The sequence below is a fragment of the Pseudochaenichthys georgianus genome, chromosome 7 (assembly GCF_902827115.2).
Source record: "Pseudochaenichthys georgianus chromosome 7, fPseGeo1.2, whole genome shotgun sequence".
Taxonomy (NCBI): Eukaryota; Metazoa; Chordata; class Actinopteri; order Perciformes; family Channichthyidae; genus Pseudochaenichthys; species Pseudochaenichthys georgianus.
In genome coordinates, this window is record NC_047509.1 from 31502195 (window position 1) to 31527910 (window position 25716).

Sequence of the window (25716 nt, forward strand, 5' to 3'; positions counted from 1 at the left end):
TTATGAAACAGCATTAGCGGTATTGTGTGAGAACACTTACTTGTGGATGATAGCGCCCGATATCTGTCAGCAGTTGGTGGATGAGTCGGCCCACCAGAGCTCGGGGAGTGTCGATTCGAGCTATGAGCTGAGGGATCACCTGCACAGGGAGAGAACATTGAATAAAGACTCAGTAACCTTTGAAATATATATAATTGACAGCATAAGTGAAGCAAGACTTGACACTATAGAAATCTTTTCTTGTAAGGCAAGGCAAGGCAAGTTTATTTATATAGCACTTTTCAACGCAAGGCAATTCAAAGTGCTTTACAAAAAATGAAAGACATTAAGCATTAAAAAAGAAAAGCTAATACAATTGTAAGTGAAGGGAGCATAAAGGAGGCATTACCCCTTTCTCCTCAGTGGTGGAATGTAACAAGTACATTTACTCAAGTACTTTACTTACATTTTGAGGTACGTTTTTACTTTTACTAATTTTTTTATAGCCGACTACTTCTCTCCCCACTGTTTCTACTGGTCAAACCTTCTCACTATTATAATTTATTTAGCACATTTCATCCACTCTATGCTATCTCTCTCTCTCTCTGTGTGTGTAATAGTGTCTGTGTGTTTTACCTGTAGCCATGTATCTATTTGAATGGTCTTGATTCCCTCCACCAGGCCTTCACTCACTTCAGGCCAATGACCATAGTCAAACCACAGAGTCAGAACCCTGAACAGCAGAAAAAATAAACAACACTATTCAATCTTCTTCCAAATGATTAAAGACAATAACTAGTACAATGACATTTAACCACTAGAGGTCCTCAGTGTTCTGGACTGGGAATATGGGAGCAGTTTGTTTGCTTGGACCTCTTTTCCCAGAGTGTGTTAGAGTCATTAAACTCACCTGAGTGTGTCCTGCAGGTTATTGCCTCTGGACAGGGAAATTGAGCGGAAGAAACCTTGAACAGCAGGAACTGTGTAGAGGAGCAACGTCTTCGATAGGTCCTGTGGAGGCACAGCACACAACAGACAATTCTTAAAGCAAGACAAAACACTACATTGGACAACTGATACTCTTGGTTTCAACTTAACGTTGGGAAGGCAAAAGTCTGGAGAGTCACAATGAATTAAGTTAGGAAATTATAGGGCTGCCCTCTCTTAAATATTCTTGACTTATAGTTGTTTTGGTCATAGGCGACTGAGCTTTATTTACTCAATTAAGTCATTTCTCTAATGGTTTTTAATGTAAATGACTTACTACCAAACTTATGAGCACATCTCCGGTAAACACAAGATTAAGAGTGATGCTCCTGCATGATAACTTGTGAAAACTCACTTTTAGAGATCTGTCGATTAGATCCTTTAAAGAAAAGTCAACAAAATGGTTGGGTTATTTAACACACTTTCTTTAGCGAAAAAGTCTTTCAAAACTCATGCTGTCTAACTTATAACTTATACATAGGTTTCACCGGGAGTGCTGTAGTAAGAGAATACCACTAAGTGTTAAACATGGATGGGTGTGCAGAGCGCTTAGTCCTCTGTGACTTTATAATTATTTGCCATTTATGGATTTAAAAAAAATGCTTTTTCCTGTCAAAAGACTAATTTCCAAGAAATGTATGAGCACATCTCCGGTAAATGCACATTTTAAAGTGGTGCTTTGCATGATACTTTGTGAAAACCCACTTTTAGAGATCTGTTGATTAAAGCCACAAATGGATGAGTCAACAAAACGATGTTCGTTTTCTTGTTACATTGTTTTGACCTATACTTGTTTTGGTCTTGCTTGAATGAAAATGAGTTTGTCAATTAGTCATTTTTTAATGCTTATTCCTGCTGGATGACTTATTTCCAAGAAACGTACACACAATTCAATGTGGTGCTTTTGCATGATTCTTTGTGGAGCAATCATCTAAATCGACTAAGATTTTCACAAGTCAAGCGACCCTACAAAATGTATAACTTTTAACCAGGGACAGCAGAGTGGTTAGGGTTTGACTAAAATGTACTTTGCAGGTAGTTGTGTGTGTGTGTGTGTGTGTGTGTGTGTGTGTGTGTGTGTGTGTGTGTGTGTGTGTGTGTGTGTGTGTGTGTGTGTGTGTGTGTGTGTGTGTGTGTGTGTGTGTGAATAGGGATTAATGTTCTGTCACTCTCACCTCGCTGGCTTTTTTCTGTCCGGGCGAGGGCACAGGACTGTGTTCGGTGCTGTCCGCCTCACTGTCACTGTTGCTGGCCTCGCTGTTAGCGCTGCCGCCGCTCGCGTGTCGCTTCTTCTTCTTGTCGTCCCGTCCTGCGTTCTGGTGTTTGTAGTGCAGCACTGCCTCAAAGTTCATCACCGCCCAGGCATGCCAGGCCTGCGGGAAAATTGGTACAAACTAGTTGAAGTATTTCTAAGAAGTGGTTACTGGAAACAACTCGCATGTTTGTTCATGATGTCATTTTCCAGTTTACTAAGGGACAGTTTTGTCCTGGGGGGCTGCAATTATACTGATCCAAACATAAGAGTTGGAAATAATGGATATGGAGAGGGATGTGTGTGTTGACCGACATTTTTGTAGCCTGCAGCACATGCATGGACAAGAAAAATAGGCAGCCATGTCAGCTTTTCCATCAGCTCGTATCTTGGATGCATCAGAAGAGGCACAATCTGACAATCAAAATAAATGAACCGTGTGCAGACAGAAGCTAAACACACGATGTTATGACATGTTCAGGGCAATACAATGGCTTCTTAATTTCTCCTGGTGACACAGTGTCAGGGAGACCTCCTGCCGACACAGCTGGAATTTTACTGCGGCCACAGAGTCAAAAGTGAAAGGTTAGAGTTAAAAGGGAGATAACTGACCTTGTACCAGTTGCGGTCATGCTCGGTGGAATGGCTGTAATACTGCAGCACTTTGGGGATGGTGCTCTCGTTGATGCCCTGCAGACTGAGCTGCCACTCCCCGAGCTTCAAGAAACATCTAGATAAAGAAAAGGGAGAAATTGAAAATAAATAATATTACATTTCTACTTTATTTAATAAAAACACGAGTATAACAGAATATATTCCGTAGTGTGCACCAACATCGAAATAATTGCATGCTTGGGTACCCAACTGCCTTATGGTAGCCAACCAATGACAATGACAAGCCCTTGAACTTCTATAATAAACGATATTAGATATTTTCTGTCATTCAGCAGAAAAATGTAAATCCCCGCCTACGGCTGTATGTCTCCGTCAACCAGTCAAGTTGCACTTTACATCCGTGTCTGTTATCCTATTAGACAATTCCATGAAATTGTCTTAGTAAGCATACCAATTCTGGAGTTATAGCCCCAATGTGTTTTGTGAGGGGGCCTTGACCTTTGACCACCAAAATCAAATTATCAGTACATCCATGAGTCCAAATGGACGTTGCCACATTTGAAAAAAGAAACAAACAAACAAACAAACAAACAAACAAACCTCAAGGCGTTTAAGAATGGGACAGATGGAAAGACAGACCTACATAGTGACGGACACACAAAAAGAAAAACAGCCGTCTCCAGCGCCAAGTAATAAAAGACCATTTAAACTATTTTTAGACAGTAAAAGTTACTGAGGTCGGAGGGCAATGTTGTTAATCGAAGCACTGCAGTAACAAATAATTCAATTGGCTGCATGACAGCATTAGGGATGGCGAAAGAAAAGGCACAAATCACAGATAAACATCTCCATGAGTTTAGTACAGTGCTTATGTTGTCATTGCTAATAGAGTTGGCAGTGATATCGAATACATCCCAAGGGCAGCACATTAAAAAGAAGTGAGATATTGATGTGATACTTGGATATCAAGCAGTCAGAAATATTGCTCCTTGGAAGCAGTAGTGCATTTATCCGCTGAACGTTTCTGGGATCACATCCGGAGATTTTCAATTATCCAATCCACTTTTCCATTTAACCCGACAGTGAGCCCTGTGGCATCCCTGAGGAGGACTTAGCCCCATCCATCAGCCTCACAAACACAAATCCTTACAGTCAAGCTAGTATTGTTTGGCGGTGCCAAGACATATAATTCACATACAACTACACTCAACCGAGAAACTGGCAAGCGCTGCAATGTCGACCTATCTGCCCGCTGTCTCTTTCGGGATTACGTCTTCTGAGTGCTTTTCCATGCGAGCTTACAGTATGGGTTCAGCTGTGCCAAAGTGTTTCCGTAAACTTTTAACAGGTTGATATGTTTTGGGAAAGAAGCAAGGGGAGGATGGGGTTATTGGGGACGTTGGATATTTATTTTGGAAAGGAGACGCAAGGGTTATAGATTTTAAATAGCAGTGAAAGCAAAGAGGAGGCGTCTGTGTGATTGTGCGGATGCCAGTGTCTGACTGAGCAGTCCAGGTGTGCTCCATACCACGCAGCTGACCTGTATTCACAAAAGTGTGTCAGCATGTCCGGAGAGGACCCGTCCTGACTGACTTTATACAGGTGTTCTCCCCAACATGCATTCCTCAGTCTGGAATATGCAAAAAGTGCAACAAAAATAAAAGCCCCTTCTGCCTGTTGTCCCGCTTTTGTGTTGTCATGTATGATTTATGGGATGGGAGGTTTGCACATGATGGCTGTGTGTTTGTGAACATGTCCAGATGAGACTAGTGTGTGATTTACTGTACATAGGATTATACCTGTCTGCTCACGAGGAGCAACTCTGGCTTGTTTTGAGACCTTTGACCAAAATGGTACACAACGCAGTGCAGACAAACAAAAACATATTGTTCCCTTTAGCTGGCAATCGGCTAACCTTTAATCCCTAAATGAGACAGTGCTTAATATCTTCCTCTAATATTTTCCCGAGCTCACAACTTCTTTCAAGTCATTCCCAACGAATTTTGGAAATACAACATTTTCCATTGTCTCATCCCCTAAACCAACATCTGAAAATATGTGATTGCTATTGGAATGTCCCATTCTTTGAAAACATATTGTTGTGTTGACAATAGCTTGAAACAGAACCCAAACTGTATCTTCCTCTTAAGTTACTAAGTTTACATACACACTAATATTCAAAAATGTGTTCCTATATGACAATATTTTCAATTTGATACGATCATGCCAAGCATACCTTTTGGAAATTGCGATAATGTCTAAACCCCAAGTTCTCCAATTAAGATATGAGGGATACTGTATGTCCATATTATTCTGGGTTGTGAAGCATTCTTTGGACATACAGTATAAACAACGCATCCGTAATATTGTTCTTAATTAGGTTTTTACCAGAGTTAACGGCCAATACAGTTTTGCAAAACTTGCAGAACGTTGACAAAGGCTAAACACTTGAGCAAGGTGACTGTTGTTGGAGGAGGGAGAGCATTTTAGGTTTTTATTAGGCATGTGAAGCAAAAAGACATATGTTGAGTTAACATGTCATATGTCATGGGAGCATTTAACGTTAAGAGATATTTATTTGTATTAGGCATGTAAACATTTTCAGAACAAGGGCATTTAAATATTATGTGTAATTACATGATGTGCCTTTAAATCTTGTCAGTGAGGCAATGTGATGATAGTGGAAAGGTGCCAAGGCTGGGCCAGGGCTGAAGAGCACACCCAATGGGAGAGGGGTAAACCACCAGCACTGTGGGCGACATACACCTGGTCTCTGATACTTGTAGGCACTGCGCCTCCACTGGTTTGTGATACATGGTTGTGTGGAACAAACTGCCAAAAGGCATGACTTTATTGAGAAGTTTGAAGTGAACAATTCAGAGGTTCTGGCTAGCTTTGAAAAAGACCACAGGATGCCAATAGACTGGTAGAAAGGTGCTATGCCAGATTAGGTAACACTAATTGCAAAGAAGCGGAACATACTGTGCAGAAGGCACACAATACATGAGGTTACTTTTTCCTTCCTTCAGCATGTTGCTTTGTGTGTTCTCCATTGAGCTGGACTGGGTGGTTTTTCTAAGATATTATAATACCAAACCACATCTTAATACATAATGAGTATTTGGCATTACTTTGGGTGAATTTAACTTTCCCTCAGGTTTTATGGTTTCTATCCCAGTATTCTTTAAACCCTTGTTGTTTGTTTTTTTCCTACACATATGTAAGTTGACAATGAAGTTCCCTATGACAAAACAAAAGGGGAAACATTTGTTTTGCTCCCCTTCTCCTTTAATAGCAACTTAAATGCCTTGCTGTATTATACCGTTTTATGCTTCTATGCTGAAGTCCCATGCAGATTGTACTGATTGGTCTCGATAAGGTATCAAGAAATTGTTATGTTGAAATATATCAGTCTACTAAATACATTAATGTGTGTTACGCTTTAAAATTAACTGATATTTTTAAATGTAATCTTAATAAAATGGCAGTGAAAAAGGTCTGGAATTCTATTCTTTTGTATTGTCTGGCTAAACCTATACTCACATTTGAAAAAAACCAGACTTGATATCCATCGTTGGCCTTTTTCACAGCCAGATAGTTTGACTTGTCATAGTAAGAAAAGCACAGGTGTTACTAATAACACTAACAATTATATTTAGGTGCCCCAGTGAACCCCCATCCACAACAACATCCTTAACCCCAAAATGGAATTCAGCCATTAATAATTTAACTATTTACATTTGTGCTTGTGAAAAACTGTGACATGTGAAACAGTTGGTCCTGTGAGAAGGCTCATTAGGCGGTGAGCGGCTGCTGTTACTGTGATACTTTCCTACCTGGCCATGAGTTTGTGGAGCTCCTGCTTGTGCTGTTGGTCCTCGGCTGCGATGGCGTGCTGGGCTTGCTGCTGCATCCCTTGCACAAAGTGCTGCATGTGCTGGAAGGCATCAATCTAGAGAGGAAAACAAAACAAATACCAACAGCATGTAAAGACTGTCATTGAGAGAAATATGTCTGTCTGTTGGGTTATGGTTGTTTTGTGAATCAATTTGGTTATTGAGTTGTGCAGAAATGAGTCCTAAAACTCAGGAAATAAATGTGCGTTTTAGTCCCTCTGGTTAGTTTGTCTAAAAGTCAATGTTTTTTATGACAGCTGTCAAACTGAATATCTGGAGTAAAATGTGCTTTACTAAAACACAGGTGCACACAAAAGTATTTTTGATTGATTGATTGGTTGTTTGATCGATTAAAACAAGCTAAAGAGATTTTTATGTTTTGTTCTATGACATTGTATCAGAGGCTGGCCAGTATTGGCATATCCAGCCATGCAGTGGGGTGGTTTGTGAATTACCTCTCTGAAAGGTCCCAATGTGTTCAGTTTGATGGGCTCACTTCTAAGTGCTTAAACATTACAAATGGTGTATGTAGTGGGAATTTTTATTATTATCATCCTTATTATTATCCTTATTATATTCTTTCATATGTTTAAACCAAATGCTTCTTATTTCCTCTTGTTGTTCTTTTACCAATATTATTCTATTATATTCTCTTATGAGGTTCCCAGTCTCTGCAAGGCCACAGCTGTTTCAGCAGACTGGGAGACTCATACACAGCCAGAGACATCACAAACTTCCCTGCTCTGAGAACCGTTATGTCTATCTACTCAAGGCCACCGGGATGTCTCATCAACAATCTGACTGTGTGAACCTAGATTGTTCTCTCTCCCACTCCTTTTTTCTATATAACCTTTGCTTTTCCATTGTTCTGCGCACTCTCGGGCAGACTTTCCATACTCTGCCCGACCGGTGACAATTAATTATTATGTCGTGTATTTGAAGCTTCAAATAAATAACCAAAAGACAGCTTGGCTTGATTCACCATTTATTTACCACAAGGTTCTGTTTTAGGTCCACTATTATTCTCCATCTATATCAACAGTTTAGGTCAAAATGTGGATGGACCAACTTTACATTTTTAAGCGCACAATGCCGTGATGTATTGTGCAGGTCCCTCCATTAAGGAGGCCGTTGTTAAATTGCAGGCAGTTTTTAATATTATTCAGACTCCGCTCTCTGAGCTTAAGCTTATTTTAAATGTTGATAAAAACTAAGGTAATGCTATTTACAAAAGTCAAAAAGACACCGGAGACCACTTTAGATATTGTTACTACGCACGGACAAGTACTTGAAGTGGTTGTCTGTTATAAATACCTTGGTATCTGGCTTGATGATTGTCTCTCTTTTAAACTTCAGGTCAATAACCTGCTTAGAAAGCTAAGGGTGAAGCTCGGTTTCTTTTTCAGAAACAAGTCCTGTTTCTCACTTGAGGCCAGGAAAAGGCTAGTCTCTGTGACCTTTTTACCTGTGCTGGACTATGGGGATCTGATTTACTGTATATGAATGCACCTGCCCATTGCCTGAACAAGTTAGATGCCGCCTATCACAGTGCACTAAGATTTGTTACTAACTGTAAAGTATTAACTCATCACTGTACCCTGTATGCCAGGGCAGGTTTGCCTTCACTAACTGTTCAGAGGCTCAGTCACTGGTACATGTTCATCTAGAAAGCCATGTTAGGTAAACTACCATCTTACATCTGCTCTCTGATCACACGACGAATTGAAAGTAGCTATTGCCTGAGATCTCATGCTGTGGTTTTGTTAAATGTGCCAAGTGCTAGGACTGTCTTAGGGACAAAAGCTTTTAGGTGCGCAGCTCCTCTAACTTGGAACAGTCTGCAAAAAATAATGGAAACTGAGCAATTTGGTTCCATTACATGTTTTTAAAGTTCGGAAAGATGCTATGCAATCTGATACTGTTGGTACCTGTAAATGTCGTTAGGTATGTAAATTGTAAATCCCTGTATCTACAGTATGTTGTATGATGTTCTTTTTGTTTTCCTGTTGTTTTCTGTTTTTATGTCTTCATGTGGAACCTACTTGCAGCATGTCTCCCTTGAAAAAGAGATCGATGATCTCAATGGGATTCACCTGGTTATATAAAGGTTTGTAATGACATGAAATCAGTTAACACCCCACAGATAAATGACTTTTATGTGTTATAAAATGGTTGCTTACAAGTTATTAAACTAAGCGCCATCACGCCGAATATTAGCTACCATTAGCGTGTGGTGGTGACATGAAGTCATGTGACCATCATGTAGTTCATTCATAGCATTGCGTTAGCAAAATCAGAATCCCATTGGCTTCTTTTCAGGGGTGACTTACTATGATAGTTTCCGGGTCCGCTGCCATCACTGCACCACTCTATTAAACAGATTGTTTAATCGACTGGCACACTCTTTGTCATACTTGGTATTTATTTGTCCTGCCAGAAGTTAGTCTAAAGCAGGACGGCTCAACACTTTTCTGTTCCTAACTGTATTGCTGGCTCACTGGAGTAATTTCCTCTGCGGTCATGGTTATGTTGTTTTTATTACTGGAACGAGACAACTGTGAGATGTTGTTGTCTGATCCGAACAAAGTGCAGGCAGCACGTACTACATGCCATGCAGCTTGCACAGATTTGGAATGTTGTTCACAGCGGAGAAAATGAGGGACAGATATTCTTTGAGCATGAGAGGAGATCCAGATGGTATATTTGCTCTGGCCAGCATTTTTAACATGAAGTTTAACGGTGTGATTACCTTTGGAATTAGGGAATTCAAGTGACATTAGGCAGGTTTTTTGCTCGTTACTAACACAGGAAGAGGATAGCAGTTTTGCTTTACTCATTATCTTTTAGTAGCTATCTATAGTTACTAGAGCTAGATCTCTAGTACTTACACTAGCTATCTGTAGTGTAAGTCCTCCACAGTTACCATCCCAGAAAGTGGAAATCTTTTTTTTCAATTCTGAGAAAACTGTAAATTGATATGTTACGGTCGTCTTTGTGACACTTGGACATGGCATGGGAGACGAGTTTTCCGTTTCCACTTAAGTTTGAAAAATTACTGAATAATTTGTTTCAGAAACGGTTCAGATCTGATTTATAAGTTTTGCCTTTGTGCCTACTCCATTACGCCTGATGGGTTATTCACTTTGCATGGTGTTTACTTAGTAGCACCACATGCATGGCAAGTGCGATGAGTGAACAGTGGATGCATCCTTTCCAGCTGTAAATGTGTGTGCGTTTCAGTTAGCCAGTTTTATTGGTTGATCTGTTGAACTCCGACAAATTAAAATCGTTCTGGTCATAACGATTGAATGTAATTGTTTGCCTGACTGGCCATCGTAATCGGGCTCTTTGAAGATCCAAAAATCCACGGTTTTCTTTAATTTCTGATCGGATTGGCAAAAACTTCAGAATTTGTATTGACCGCCATTCAAATGACAGCGTTGTTTTCCCCAAAAAGTGGGCGGCGCCATAATTTTCGCCCGGAAGTGACGTAGGTGTTACTCTCATCTATCCATTAGTAAGCCAAAATTACCAAGATGCAAAATCCAAGGATTCTCTCTGCAGAACAGAATCAAAGTCAGCGCTTCATTTTTAAGTCAGCAGTTATTATTATCTAAAAAAAAATTGATGAATAGTTTTAATTTGGTTTTATATTATATTGCGTTAATATATATACATTATATTTATTTATATCAGTAATTGACAGCATTTTATTTGAAATACTCTTTTTCTCAATAAAACATAAATATACATGGCTTGATACCGTCATTCTTTGTAAAGCCGTCCTATTAACTGTTTGATGATAAACAAATATAATATTTCTCCAATTTGTCTGGGACATTGAAGTCTTCCGAGACACGTTGATTGGCACAATTTTTTCAGCGGAAACAATGTTTTATGCGTGTGTATTTTCAGATTTGTCTGGTCAGCAGTACAGCTGGCTCTAGCAGGAGCAAAGCTTAAGCTCACACTTACCTACACCCCCTAATGAGAGCTGCAAGAATAACTATTTAACACCTGGCCATAAATGTGGGTGTGTTAATGTGTGTTTGGGGGGGTGTATACTGTATGTCAAAGGGTGTGTGATGGACTAATGGCACAGGGCAGAGCAGTCCAATCTTACAGTATGAGGTTAGGTCACCACTGCTGGCAGGTCAAAAGCACAAATCGTTCTGGACGGACATTTTAGTATTAAGTGAGGCTTACTTCATCCACTGTTGCCATGGATATAACAAGATTAATAACCACAACATTAACCTAGATGTGACAGTTAAGTTGGTTTTACAGATTTGACTTGTATTAAGGGACATTCAAAGCTCTCAGAAGTTACACAACACTGAAACATATTTAAAATAATGAATGCAAAGTCAGCCAAAGTGCAATATTTGTGAGCAGCTGCAATTTCTTGTCTCCCTTGAAAAAGAGATCTATGATCTCAATGGGACCAATCTGGTTAAATAAAGGTTTGAAATGAAATGAAATGAATTTCTGAAAAACTATGAGTCGGTCAGATCAGCATATCAACACTTGCAAATCTTACTAATCACTTTCCTGATTTGTACATTTACAATGCAGAAGAGGTGGAGGAGCCCAAAACAATTGTGAGGGTGAAAAGAGGTGCTGAAGACCGTTTTCAACATTAAAGAATGTAAACATTTCACAGTACAGGCAATAAATACTGATGTGAAATAGGGATGGGAACGATTAATCAAATATTCGAAATTATTCAGGTATTCGAATATGAGTTATGAATATTTTTATTATTATTTTTTTTTTTTTTGGGAGTGATGCCTAAGTTGATTACATATTATCAAATTGAATAATTCAATGTATATATATATATATACGACTGTGCCATAGCTAAATGTGTTAGTTGACGTCTAAAAGGTGTGTTTTGCTCCGCTCACCGGTCCCTCACAGCGGGCAGAGCTGCAGGTGCTGATCTCTCTCTCTCTCTCTCTCGTCCGGTTATACTTCACTCGTGTTTATGTCCAAATCCATCAGATCTAGCTAGTTCTTGCTAATGATATGGCTGCTGCCCCTGCCTACACGCAGATCACGCAGACTCAAACCTCATCTTAGGCCCAAATGTGGCGCAAATGCGCTCCGCAGCCGTTGCGAGGTTCCGGCGCTAACAGTTCATGAGCGTGCTCCCCCGTCCCCTGTCAACACTCGCGACACATGAGTGGCCAGCCTAAACAACAATAAGCGCTGCTTGGCAACCGTGTGTGGCGGCAAAGTACATAGACATTTTGACTGGAGAGATTTAGTTTTGCCGGTCTTCAACATATTTTACCAGTCATAGTCCGGTAATTATTTACACTCTAAGAAGAGTCCTACACAGACATGGCGTCAAAAAGGAGTAATGTGTGGAAATATTTCGACCAGGTTAGTGAGTGCGGTGTAGAGGTCAAACTATGCCAAATTAAACTTATATATACATGCTATACCTTGCTATACACGCAACCTCCGTTCCAGCTGAGAGGGTCTTCTCTACAGCTGGCCTGATTGTGAATCGCCTTGTCCGCACATGAAAGCTGTAGGCCTATCAAACTGTGATCACCAGTTCAATACATTTGACAAATTCGACTTGGTTTCTACACTTATTTGAACATGTATGTATTTATTTCCAAAAATTATTGAAAAAAAAAAAACCCAATTTTTTTTTATAGGATATGTACATTTCGGTTAACCGGTTAACCGTTTTTTGGGGGGTCAAATATTCGAATATACATTTGCTTTCAAATTCCCATACCTTATGAAACTGAAAATGAGCAAAATAGTGCCCCTTTAATATTATAATAATTTACCATTTAAGATAACTGTGCTCATTACATTGTCAAGTGAAGCTTGGTTTCATTTTATGCTTTTTGTTGACTGTGAATTACCTATAACTAATATATGTATTTTAAATGTTTTGATGGTTCTTTATTCATGTTCTTTTATCATTAAAGATACACAAAATAGACCTCGCCTCTTGCTGAAAATATTATAATATAATGGTGACCCGTTGGTTCATTAACGCCTTTTTTGTAAGCTCAACACCTCTTGTTGACCCCGGTGGGACTGATTTATATTCTGGAATGGACAATGAGGAGGCTGGTTTCAATTTCAATGCTCTGTTTTACAGATGTAGTTTGTTGGTGTTAAAGTTTCTCAGGCTGTTTCTGTCACTATGCTAAATAAAGTACATGTTTAGGTCACTAATGTTCCAGGTATTTAAACCCCTCCTTAACTGGCATATTTAAAACTGTGATTGTTGCCTTATGTTGCACAACAAATCTCTATATAAAGCTAATCAGAACACTAAAAGATAACAGTGGAAGACTTGCAACAAAAAAGTAAAAAAAAAGTAAATTATAAAGCATCGACTCAACCTAAAACATTTGTATGCTCTTACCTTGCGGGCACTCTTCCACATGTACTTCATATAAGCGTAGGTAACGTGGGGGTGGGCAGTGGGCAGGGGGTGATCGAGTTGTTTGGAGGGGTCGACACCCAGGAGGAGCACCAGGGTCTTATGTGCCAGGGCCTGGAGGGATAAAGAAGTAAAAGATCAAATTATTTCACAGAAGGTTCACAGCTTATAAGAATCAGATTGATTTAAGGGACCCCAAGACAATACAATCTTGATTAAAATGTTACCTTTATGTGGTTTGATTAAGATTATACTACCAGACACTCTAAGGACTTTTCAATATTGTTTTTTAAACAATTGTTACTGTTTGGAAGATTCCATCGCTGCAATCAACATTATTATTCCAAAAAGGAATTTAATTAGCAAAGCTTAGTAACACTTGGATATCATTGCAATGCATCTCAGCTTACCAACATCTATAGAAATTGTAAATGTTGATATATTTTATTATTACTGTAAAGTCTCATCAACATCACATTGAATTGAAATATGCAATCTGTGTCTACCTTTTATTTTAGGTATAACTTTTGAAATCTTATAGGGGAGGTTTGTTGAGTTTGTATATGTGTGTAAACATGAAGATTTGTTTGTTTTTAATAAACTACAAAACTAAAATGTCAGTGCTTCAATAAGTGCTAAAGATTTTTCTCTCTTTTTTAAAGACAAGAATTATTAATGGGGTCATTTTTTCCAAAACCTTGGAATTACATTTCCTGCTTGGATTGACGTTGGCAAATCACATCCTGTTTTTGCCATGTGTGCGTCAAGAATGTGTAGAAAGAAAAATGTGCTTTTTGTCTGCCCTACCCTGCAATCAATTGGAACAACACTGAGGTATGGGGTAAGGATGGAAAATTGCCCCACCTCAATTGTGCAGATATGCTCAGGTTTCTAAACAGTGTGATTGAGGGTGCCGTGTTAGATTCATCAGCGCCAACATAAAACAGATTGAAATGAAGTTTGAATTTCATGGCCGGAGTTCATGGTTACACTTCATTTCCCTTTCCCGTATGACACTGATTTATTCATCCCCAGGGGGTCAGATGAGAAAATACAGAAGGGCTTTGTACACATTTCTCAAAGTACTGACCAGGCGTCCGCTCCTGCCACAGAGGCTGGCGTACTTCAACCAAGTCCTCATGTCCTCGTGGGGGCTGATGACCAGCGACCTGACCATGAGGATCCTTTGCCAGTCCTCTACGATACGCTGACAACCCTGAAGGAAAAGACACACAAAAAAGATTATATGGGAAGGAGGGTTAAACCCATTACCCCTTTGTTACTCCCTTCAGAGAGAGAAACAAACTTGTTAAACTAGAGAGAATGAACACACGTAAGAGAGGGGTAAAGATCAAACCCAGGGGAAATTATTATTTAAAGTGGGCCCTGTCCTAAATATGTGAGTACAAGTTTGCATGCCAGAAAAAAAATAAAATAAACAATAGTCTGAATTTATACATTCATACGTAACATTAACTGTCTTGAATACTCTATTAACCAGAACCTCGACTCCATCATTGTGATATAAAACAGTGCTTCAGCTCTGATGGGGAAAAAAGCATGTGCTATGTAATCCTCTATGATTTGAGTTCGAGACAGATCCACAAGGGGGTAGACGATGTAATACAAACTTTTCATGGAAAACTTGATTATAATTACAAACACTGCTTCAAGGAAGGTATTACGTTGCATGGCAACTAGCTGCAACACACACTTTATTTAAATCAGTACTGTGCGGACCTTTGTTAACCAACACAATTACATCTAAAAGTTGGCAATGAGGGGTTGTGCAATATGATGCCAGTGTCAGTAGGTGTATTTGTGTATGTAAACATGTACATAAGTCATCTGTTGATATGATCAAGTCTTTTAATATTTACTATGTAGTATGACTATGATTTTTTATTATCTCTGGAACTGCAGGATTGTCCAAGTAAAACTATTCTTCTAGGGATAATAAAGTATTTCAAAGATAACACAAATCTTTGTGGACCAGTCTGTTCGATTATATTTGTTTGTATCTTATTTTCTCTTCTTTTTCTTTGTATTGTAATGTACTATGGACATTCCATAATTGCATCCAGCTGTGTGATGTGTAAAGAATCTACGTTGACCTTTAGTTAACATAAAAACGTGACATGCCCTCATGAGCTAGAGTTTATCCTTTCTAGGTCACTGTAGAGAACAACATGGCACTGCAACATGTCAAGCTTTGTGGAAGAAGACACGCTCCAAATGCAGATAGGAAGAGTTCATTCTAGGCCAAGGTAAATGTAACGATGATACCGTAAAAATGTTATTATCTAATTTTAAATTTCTACCAACAGATCTCTATAAATCATCCACATTGCCTAAGTGTTAACCTTATCTGAAACTTTTATCATCCTTCCTTAGATCGTTTAAGAATGTTGACAAGCCTTTTTTAGTGAGCAGCTGAACAAGCTGAGGCTAGAATAAAATACTCTATTACCTGAAATAGGTAATACCTGATGGGATAAGGGGCTGAGTGCAGGTCAAATCTGGCAGAAGCTATGCTCATTGATCTAAAGTTTAGTTTGAGTTTAACTGCAAGAGATTCCTGACATTCTGGCAAGAAGAAGAAAAGGAAATGCCAAATTATCCAGTTCAAGGAACTTGATTGAAAGCAACAACTGTTTATCCTTGGGGGCGTCATGGTGGACAGGTGGTCTAAAAGCACAACCAAGTTCAACTGTAGCCGTGAAACATTGTTGCATCTAATCCCCTTTGTTCCTGTCTGTCTCTTGAATGAACAGTGTCAAATAAGGGTCAAAAACAAGAAAACATAGCGCAGTTTAGCAATTCTGCCAAACTTAAGCAATGCGAGACTGTTCGATATTATATTATTAAAAAGGGGCAAGAGAATGGAATAGGCCCGACAAAGATGTGAGGTAAAATACTTTCAAATGTTTGGAGAACTTGCTTAAAGGCAAAGCAGAGAAGTTGGAGCGAATGTGCTTAAGTTCTTCAAGGAGGAAAGTTAAAGATGATTTGCATTAGTGGAACTTGAAGATGGAACCAACAGCTAAGAGTCCAACATTTAAACTCCCGGAGATAAAACTCACTCCGACACATTTACCCATACACGATGGGGTGCAGTGTATTTCATACGCTCTTTGCCATTCCTCTAATCCTTTGATGAGTGAGAGACTGGTATAGATAGGACCTGGACAGTGACTCACCAACACATGTGTGCGGTCAGTCTCTAATAAATCACTAAAGAGAGAAGAAACCTGTCAGGCAACGCAGCTCTGGAGCCATTATGGGCCCTGTCTGTTTGCTCAGGAAGACCTCTCTTGATCCTAAATACCCCCTCCAACCAACCTCCATCTGCTATGGGTGGAAAAAGTCAAGATGTTCAAGAGTATCTTCATTTTACGGCACAAAGGCTTTGAGTGTGGAAAGGTATCCCTTCAATGGTCAAGTTGATTTTATAGACACCTTGAAATGCCACAAGGATATTAGTAACAGTTGCACTTCTTACAGCCGAACAACTGGGGAAAAAACAAGTCATTTGGGAGAAAACAAGCTTTTTAACAAGTTCTTGGTGAAGACTATGGTGGCCGACAGGTGCAAAAGGAGAAACGCGCTGCAGCTTTAAAAACGGTGCAAATAAAAAAACACAAATGTGTCAAAACACATACGAATAAAGAATCATCTTCACCAACTTGTAAACACATGCGCAGCATTCAGAAAACATTCACCAACTTGGCGAAAGATGAGCAGGGTTTCCTAAAAGCGCTTCATAGAAGAAACGCTGAAGGTGTTTCGTCAAGATGGTGAAAATGTTTCTTCATTTGCACGCTTTTCGGCACATTTGTTTTTTTATATGTGCAACTTTTATGGAAGTGCAGCACACTATTCTTAATGGAAGTGTTTTGGGCCGTTGTAGCATGTTGCACCTGTCGGCGACCAGAGAAGGCTAATGTCAAACTTGTATCCAAAGCCATAAACAAAATGATGCACTTCAAAATCAACCAACTTATACTTTAACCTTTGAGAATAGTTTGTTATTTGTTATTGACCATCCTTTTTTTATTTTTGTCTAATGCTTTTAAAAGGAAAATGATGGATGGCCACTTATTTTTGTCATCAATTGCATAGAAAATGCACATCATGCTCTACATCTGTTGCTAAAAAACAGCAATCTCTCTGATTGCTCTTCTTGTTTGGTTTAATGAATAAAACATTCCATTCCATGTTATGTTTTTTTGATGCTGTAAAAGCCCCAGCTATTTCTCCTATGTCTTTTTTATGCAGGCAACGCAAGTGCTGTCTATGTTTTGAATTATTTCCAGCATTATCTTCTTCATCGTGACCTTCAGATGTCAACAGATCCCCTGGACTTTTTAAGTGTTCTGGTATTTGCTTTATGTGTGGTATTAAACAGCCTCTTAGAATACTCCAAATTAGATTTCACAAAAAGTATATCGGAGCCTTCTGGGCAGGCACATTCGGACAAAGACAATCTTCTTTGGAAGCAGTTAAGGTACAGGATGACGCAGGTTTAAGGGACTTTCCAAGACGTCAGTAACATCTGAGCAGATGACAGACAGGAATGCCAGCAGGGACAAAAGAGCAGCATTATAAGCGCTGTATTAAACTCATCAGCTTTGATTCAATGCTATCAGGACTGCATCACAGGTCAATGGATTATAAGATTTTCCGCCTTGTTTAAATCATTAATCTCACATGTACAAACAAAGCAGCAGCCTTTTAAACAATCTCATCTTGATTCCGCTGTGAAAAGAACAAAGTGGAAAAGACGATCTTAAACAGAATTATCCTAGATCCGATTGGCATCCGTCTAAAATTCCAAAGACTTGGCCGGTGGCGCTTGTAATTTCTGTGGTTCTGTTTCATTTGATAGCATGGACAACACATAATCAGTCTTAGGAAGTAGGAAGAGTTAAAATGGGATTACACAACATGAGCCAAGGATCTTTTGAATACTCCTTGCAATGGCAAGTAAGGTCACATTTATTAACAATGATTTGATACATGTTTAGGTGTGAAGGAGTTCAGGCGATTAGTTTTATTTACCAAGTAGGGAAAATGTAAGCTCTTGATTTACAATTCAATTTAAAGTATGAACCAACACTCACCTATGGACATCATCTTTAGTTAATGTCCAAAACACTCAGAAAACGTTGTGGAAGTGAGTTCCTTGGGTTTTTAATCTAATATTACTTTATCATTATTAATTAAAGGGGCCCTATTATGAAGATAAAGATAAACTTGTATTAATCGCCGGGAGGGAAATTCCATTTTTCACTCTAATGATAGTATACAAATACACACATAAGTCCAAAATACACACACACATTCACAGACAATATACATGCGCTGATGATGAGGTGGTGGAGCGAAGAGGCTGCCAGTCTGTCAGGCGCCAGCAACTCAAATCATATGTGGTTACTTTTACTTGAAAGTGTGTGAAAAACATAAGATTTATAAAACATTTGCCTTTTTTGACAATGCGCTGTGGCTAATTCCTTTCTTTGTTTACTCAGCGGCAAGATTGTGAATGAACTTCTGTAGACATTTGGACAGATTGCAGCTAGTTTTAGCTGCATATGGAACATATTTCTTCCTTAATTACTACTGACCTTCATCTCCAGTTTGATCAAGCACCATGAATAACACTTACCAGAGCCCAACATGACTCATGAATTTCACAAATCTACTTTCAAATTAAGAGATAAACACACACATGTAGAACACAGTTACATTCTTGCTCTCTGAGGTATTAGTGTGTAAGGTGTAATGATTCCCATTAGCAATGGTAACCTTTCCCAACAGCAGCTACACATTTGAAGTTGTGTGTGTGTTAAAGCATGTGTCCTCATATTATGCGCTGCAGTTACCTGAAGCCTCTCCCACCATGTTTCCCTGATGATGTCTCTCCTCTCAGGCACCAGCTTGTACTGGATCACCTCCTCCAGCTCCGACAGCATCTGGCAGGACACCATGGCCTGCAAAACAAACACATGCATCCTTCATTTTAACACATTCATTGTTACAGTTGCGAAAGCCCCTTCTGTGCAATATAAGGATCATTAAAGCTTGTAAATTCATCAGGAGCTGCAATTAAATGCATTTAGCCACCCACTGGACCTTGTCGTGTAGCATCTGTTAGAAAGGGTTGGTCATCTTCCCGCTTGGCTGCCATTTGTAACAACCGTATGTAAATCAACAAGAATCAAATGGCTTTTATGTTGATGTTACTTGACAACATTTGCAAGAGAGGAGCTGCTTTTTAATGTATTACTGTATATAGAAAATAAAATAGGGACATGGGGCTGTGGAGAAGTCAAAAACTTCTCAAGAAGCGAGATCTGAGATTTAAAAATGTCTAAATACTTATAAATTATCGCTTTAATAACCGTTGTTTTATGGGATAATCGTTCTACACATGAAAAAATGTAATGTTCGACCCTGATCATCACTCTGCATTGTCCAATCGGTTCATTACTTCCTGACTGCTGGAACACAGGTACCACTAAACAAAAACATGCTATAGTATGTGTCGAGTTTGTATCTTCATGTTTTTTTGTTATGTTATTTTTTGGGCCCTGGAGTGCCAGTGTTGAAAGGGTGAGATAAAGGGGATAATGGTGGTCCGTATCTTCATGGTTGATTGCACGTATTGTAGTTCTCTTTGTATTAGAGCATTAGCTGCATGTGATGTAATGTAAAGCCAGGGGTTGAGTATTTTAGCTAACACTTACCCCGTATGCTCGACTGTAGCTTTCTCCAGCCATGGCCGTCAGCTCAGCATCCAGCAGGTCTCTTGCTTTATCAATACACTACAGGAAATAAAAACAAAAAAACATTTACAATGTGATCTTTCAATAAGATGTGTGACTGTATGAATGGTGCAGTGATGGCGCTATTGTTAGTTAGCTTCTGAAGTTGCAGAAAACCTTAACAAGTAAAACAGGTCATCCATGACCTACATGATTTGCCCTCCAAAAGGCACTCTTTAGTAAAGCTAACAAATGGCCACATTGGAATTCCCTTTAAAACATAAGAATGGCATGTCAAGAATGTCATACCATCCTAAACATTTCTCGCATCAGGACCAGCCGGGATTAGACTAAATCCACACTAAGCCGTGTTATTGCTTGCTGCACACGCGGTTTTCAAGTGCAGCTAACGGTGACACATCTGTGACACTAGGAGTAGATGCATACTGTGTAGCGAAATGTTTTGATGCACTGCTGAATGCAAAGTGTTTTATGAGGAGAGGGAAATGAATTGTTGAAAGCAACCGTGTGAAGGTATGCTACCATGGTTGTGGATGTTAAATGTATTGATAAAAAAAAGCTCAACATTGCAGCAGTCCAAAGAGGAATTATATTCTTTTTTTGTGTTTATTCTCGTATATCACCATCTTAATGAGATTGTTGTTCAGTATCTCTTTTATAAATCTATTTGGTTTTGATGTCACCGTTTTGTTCATCTTGGGAGGATCCTGGGATGGAATGTCCTCAAATTATTTCATATGTTGATGGATTATATCTGCAACATTTAAATAAACAGAATCAAACAAAAGAACAAAAACAATCCTAAAGTTCTGCGCACATTTAGAGAAAGGGAGAGGAATTGTATAAAAGTGATAAACAATCATTTTGAATGTGATCTGATAGTTTTGGTTCCAGCCATGTCCTTGATACTAATTCCTCCAAACTGCCAGAAGACATTCATGCCCTAAGAAGGTTTTTCCAATATTCCTGTATTTTTTTTTAGACACATTTATTAAACTTCCAGTTCCCTGACTTTTCATAACAGGACCACACCTCTTTAAAGTCAGGGACACTGGAGACGTTCCATGACCAGCGAGAACCCTGAGGGATGGAAAACAGTAAGACATGATCAAGAGCAGCAAAAAGGGACAAACAAGGACACAAGTACTGCGGCGGAAAATGTGCAGATTTCTCGGGCTTTGACAGCCAATGTTTTTTTTGGGAACTGTTATTAGTGGGAAGGTAAATTGAGGGAGGGGGGACTGAGGAAGTTCTCTGAGGCAAGGGTACACAGCTGTTTCAGACCGACTCCCACCAATTATTCTTTTGCGGGGAGGGAAAGGGAGGAATGGCGTGCCTAAACACCTCTTCAGGCATGCACAACAAGAGGAGGGGTTAGGGGGAGGGCGGTTGGGACGAGGTGAGAATGAGGCTGCTTCTATACAGCCTCCCCTTGGTTATGGTCCTGTTTACCTCCTGAATTACTGTGTGTGGGCCTCATTGGAAATGTGCAGTCCAGACGACTCCTGATAAATGCAGTGTCTGGCTCCTGGCAGCACAAACAAACCGTGACCCGATCTCCCATTCTCTTACATAAAAGTTGCACTTACATTGGTTTTAAATCCAATCAGAAAACGCTATTATTGCACATATGAAGCATTCTATGTGTTTGGTAAGGGCCGAATGAACCGCTAGAGGAAACACAAAGTTTGAAAACAAATTAACCCTAACCCTAGCAAATTTACAACTCAAGCGCCCACTTGAGAACTGGATATATCAGTAATTTTGGCACAGCTACAAAATGTTTTCAAAGGGGAGCACGACTGCCGTGTATACACATCATCACTGGAACTAAGTAAACACTAAGATTCATAAAGCAAAGAAAGCTGATCCCTTTCATGAAAGGGGCACGCTCAAACTCCTGGAACTTGGTCTGGTTGTTGGGGGGTATAGAGGGAGAAAAACCACATCCGGAAGACTGAGCTCATGTTGACATTTAAGCTTTCACCCTCGCTCCATCTGCTTCTCATTCCTCCTCATTCAACGCGAGCGGCCTCATCATCGCCACGAGTCAGAAAATCTGCTTTCCCCATTTAACTGATGTAGTATTCTATCGACCACAACTGGATCTAATCTCCAAATTAGAAGGAGGGAGGGCGCCTGTGGAAGCATGAGGGGGCAGAGAGGGCAGGCCTCCCGGGCTTTGTGGTGAAAAGGCGATTCGGAGGATGAGTCCCGGGGAAATTGGATGAGCAGGTGTTTACTGGTGTCAGTGCTGGAGCTTGTGTTTGTTAGATGTTGCTGCCATCCAACTTGAACAAATCCGTCTCCATGGACCATGAGCTCATCTTACATCCCATCCTTCATCCAATGAGGAAAATACCACCCTGATCTCCACCAGACCGTGCTGACAGGCAGACAGACGCGGTAACAAGCTCTGTATTTATTTGAGGCTGAATACTGTGACGAGTAAGAGTTACATAACATTTCCACACTAAGTTTGAACCACATTGTAAAAGGAAAAAACAAAACAAACCTTGTGCATTCGATTCGTTTTAATTAATAGCCTGAGCTGACGGGGGAATTTCATCGTGTCTGGAACAGCCGTAAAGCCATTTTTATGTTTCCTACAATGTTGTTTCCAATGATTTTAACTTTTTCAAGCATTGCTATAAAGGACTAATGAAAAGTCCAGAAACCATTAGGGTAAACGTATTCCCATGCGGCATGTCTTTATGAGATGTTTTTCTGATAGTATGGACTTCTAATCAGGGTTCCTGCAGGTTTCACCTCAAATTTACTTTGAATAGAATTTAAGACCTATTTCACGGCAAGAAAGTATGAAGAAAAATGGCTATAAAAGATATACATCCCATAATTACTTACAAAGTAAATGTATTTAACTTCTGTTAGACAGCTAACATACTGAATAAATATTTACTGTGAATGTATGCAAAAATGTATGGCATATGGCTGTCTAACAGAAGTTAAATCCATTTCTCACTTATTCTGACAATGTACTTAACCCCAAATAAAAGAACCCAATAAAAAGAGTTATTAAAAAATAGTGAAGTCACGTTGTAATAACAATAACTCATCTCTCTCGAGTTTTATTTTTCAGCTTTGCCAAAAGCCACTGTGTCAAGTGTCCTTCTTGGGTTGCCGTCCGGAGTTCTCGCACCATCTCGCACATGCGCACTGCAGATCGGGCAGAGCTGCAGATCGGGTAGTGACTTTGGCCGTTTCTCAATCGCGAGGATGCTTGCTTGGTAGCACATGTCTTCCGAGTCACTTCCTTCAGAAGCTAGGCAAGAATCCTTCCTGGCATTCGGAAAACAAAGAGTGGAACAGGCTAGCAAGTGTGCAGGTGTGCGTCATATGAGAGGCCCCGCCTTACATTTTCCTCCACAGATTTGGGGAAATTGGTCCGTGCGCAAAGCATTGTGGGAATTTGAAGGACGCGGAGTCTACCCATGTGCAGCCTCGAAATTACCCCCAAACCAAGGACTCGGCCTCGGTGGAATTCCAAGTATGCTGGAGATTGGAATAGTCCTTCGGCGGCACTCGATGACGTAGTATCCTTGAAATATTGGCTTGGCAATTGCAACCAAGCGGCAAACTCTGGGGAAGAGCCGGGACGCCAATACGGAAGTGCCACATACTGCAGTTCATATATTGGCCGATAGGCGATGACTGCAGAAAGGAGCAATTTCCATAGACTCCCATGTTAAAATGTCCAACTTTCAGAAAAAAAACATGTTTCTACCCCTGGCTGCAATAAATATTATTATGCATATAGTTAGATTCCACCTTCATGATTATGGATCTGTGAGTGAATTGTTTTCTAACGCGACCCTTTTATTTATATTAGGTTTTAAAGTTGTTGCATATATTAGGGCGTGGTCACATTGAGTGACAGCTCTGTCAAGTGACTGCTGCTGCTAGCTTCTTGTCTCTCTGCTAGCTGCTCCGTTAAGCTAGCTACAGGGACTCTGCCTGGTCAGTTCATCCAGGAAACACAACTTGAAGCCGGCCGTGGTTGTTTGTTCTTCATGCTTATATATCGGACTATTGTGACTCGCTCTGCGGTTAAAACAGATGGTGCATGAATGCGGTTTTGCGGTAAGTGAAATTTTACTTTACTTTATTTATGCGTTAATGATTTTAATCAGCTACGTAATGAATGTTAAGGCTTGGGTTAGCGTATAAGCGAGTGGTAGCTACATCGGTGCTAACGATGCTAATAGTAGCCAAGTTAAAATCATAGACTATATATATAAAGGTTAAAACGAAATAGACAAGTGTTAAGCATTAAGTGGGATAATACTGTACAACAAACGGCTTCTGTTTGAGGTTAATAAAATAAGGTCATCCTTGTAACTTAGAGATATTTTATTATGTAGGTAGGAACTGTATGCATGCTAAGGTTAATTTAAATTGGCTATGCTCAAGTATGTAGACAAGCTAACGTTGAAGTAGTGTATGTGAAATCAACCTCACAATAAGATGTGTGTATATTACAATTATTAATGGCATATTTCAAGATGATTATTTAGATATTACAATATGGTTGGTTGAGCTGGAGTTCATTATTGAGCTTACACGTTAACGTCACAATCATCTGAAGAACGAACCCAAACCTTGTTGTTTGTATTAATTGCATTACCAAATTGGTATCAAATAAACAGTAAGCATTGGTAACACAACTTCCAAAGATACAGTAAAATAAAAAGGACCCTGACTCGGACAATACACAATCCAACATGTTCAACAGAAGAAAATAAGTTATATTGTTTGTACATATGGTACTTTACATATATATATATATATCTATATATATATATATATATATATATATATATATATATATATATATCTGTTTGTTTAAGGTGTCCAGGTGATGCAGACAGGCTGGACCAGAGTGAGACAGAACTGGACTCCTCACAGCAGTGAACTACAGCACAGGTACAAAGACTCTATTTTTCATACTGTACAAAGAATCAAGAAAGATATTGGTTTAGATAAATGAAGTATTGACTTGAATACACTGATATACATTCCATTAAACCAGTGGTCAGCAACCCCTGGCACGCGTGCCACCATTGGCACGTGGCACCGTAACCAGTGGCACACTAGGAATAAGTGGAATAAGTGTGCAAAATATTTAAATTGTATTTTCGGATCCTGAACGAGACCGCCGCCAGAGCGCGTCTCCCCGTTACCTGCAGAAGGAAGCCATGCACGCAACGCAGCCCCGCTCTCTTTAACGGCCCGTCCACACAGCGGCTTTGGAAAAAGCTTGCCGGTGGGCGTGTCTGAAGCTCGACCAATCACATGAATCTCCCGCCCCTGACACACAAGCAGCGGTTTGATTGGCTAGAGCTTGTACTGGCATATGATTTGATTGGCTGACGCTTCCACCGAAAGCTTCAGAAGCTTCAAAAGTTGAACATTGCTCAACTTTTGCAGCCTGAAACGCCAGAAAAGCTCCGCTCTGCTTCCCACAACGCAGTTCGGCGAAAAGTGACGTCACCCCATTGAAAGTGAATGGGCAGAAGCTTCCAACGCCGCTGTGTGGACGGGCCGTAACTCCAAATTGCAGTACCCATAAGGAGCTGTACAAATGCCGCAGTTTTTGCGTGGCTGTGTCTTTAGTTGAAAGCCCAGTGGCGATCTGCTCATCTCTCATTGAAATAATATGCTACAAAGGGGCGGACTGGCCATCTGTGTGTTGAACTTTCCTGTCGGCTCCCAGACCGTAGTCGAGGAGGGCAGAAGCAACAAGCTTCAGGTTCAATAACC

At 39.8% G+C, this 25716-nt stretch overlaps 1 protein-coding gene across 1 annotated transcript in view; it reads right to left on the reverse strand.

The window, feature by feature from the left end:
* The window catches only part of mtor (mechanistic target of rapamycin kinase), a 141472-nt gene that overhangs the window by 20238 nt on the left and 95518 nt on the right, over window positions 1-25716 (reverse strand). Inside the window, 10 exon segments of the mRNA XM_034086211.2 lie at window positions 41-139; window positions 616-712; window positions 890-990; window positions 2142-2339; window positions 2831-2948; window positions 6670-6785; window positions 13130-13261; window positions 14238-14363; window positions 19033-19140; window positions 19897-19974. Coding sequence (XP_033942102.1) covers window positions 41-139; window positions 616-712; window positions 890-990; window positions 2142-2339; window positions 2831-2948; window positions 6670-6785; window positions 13130-13261; window positions 14238-14363; window positions 19033-19140; window positions 19897-19974 — 1173 coding nt within the window.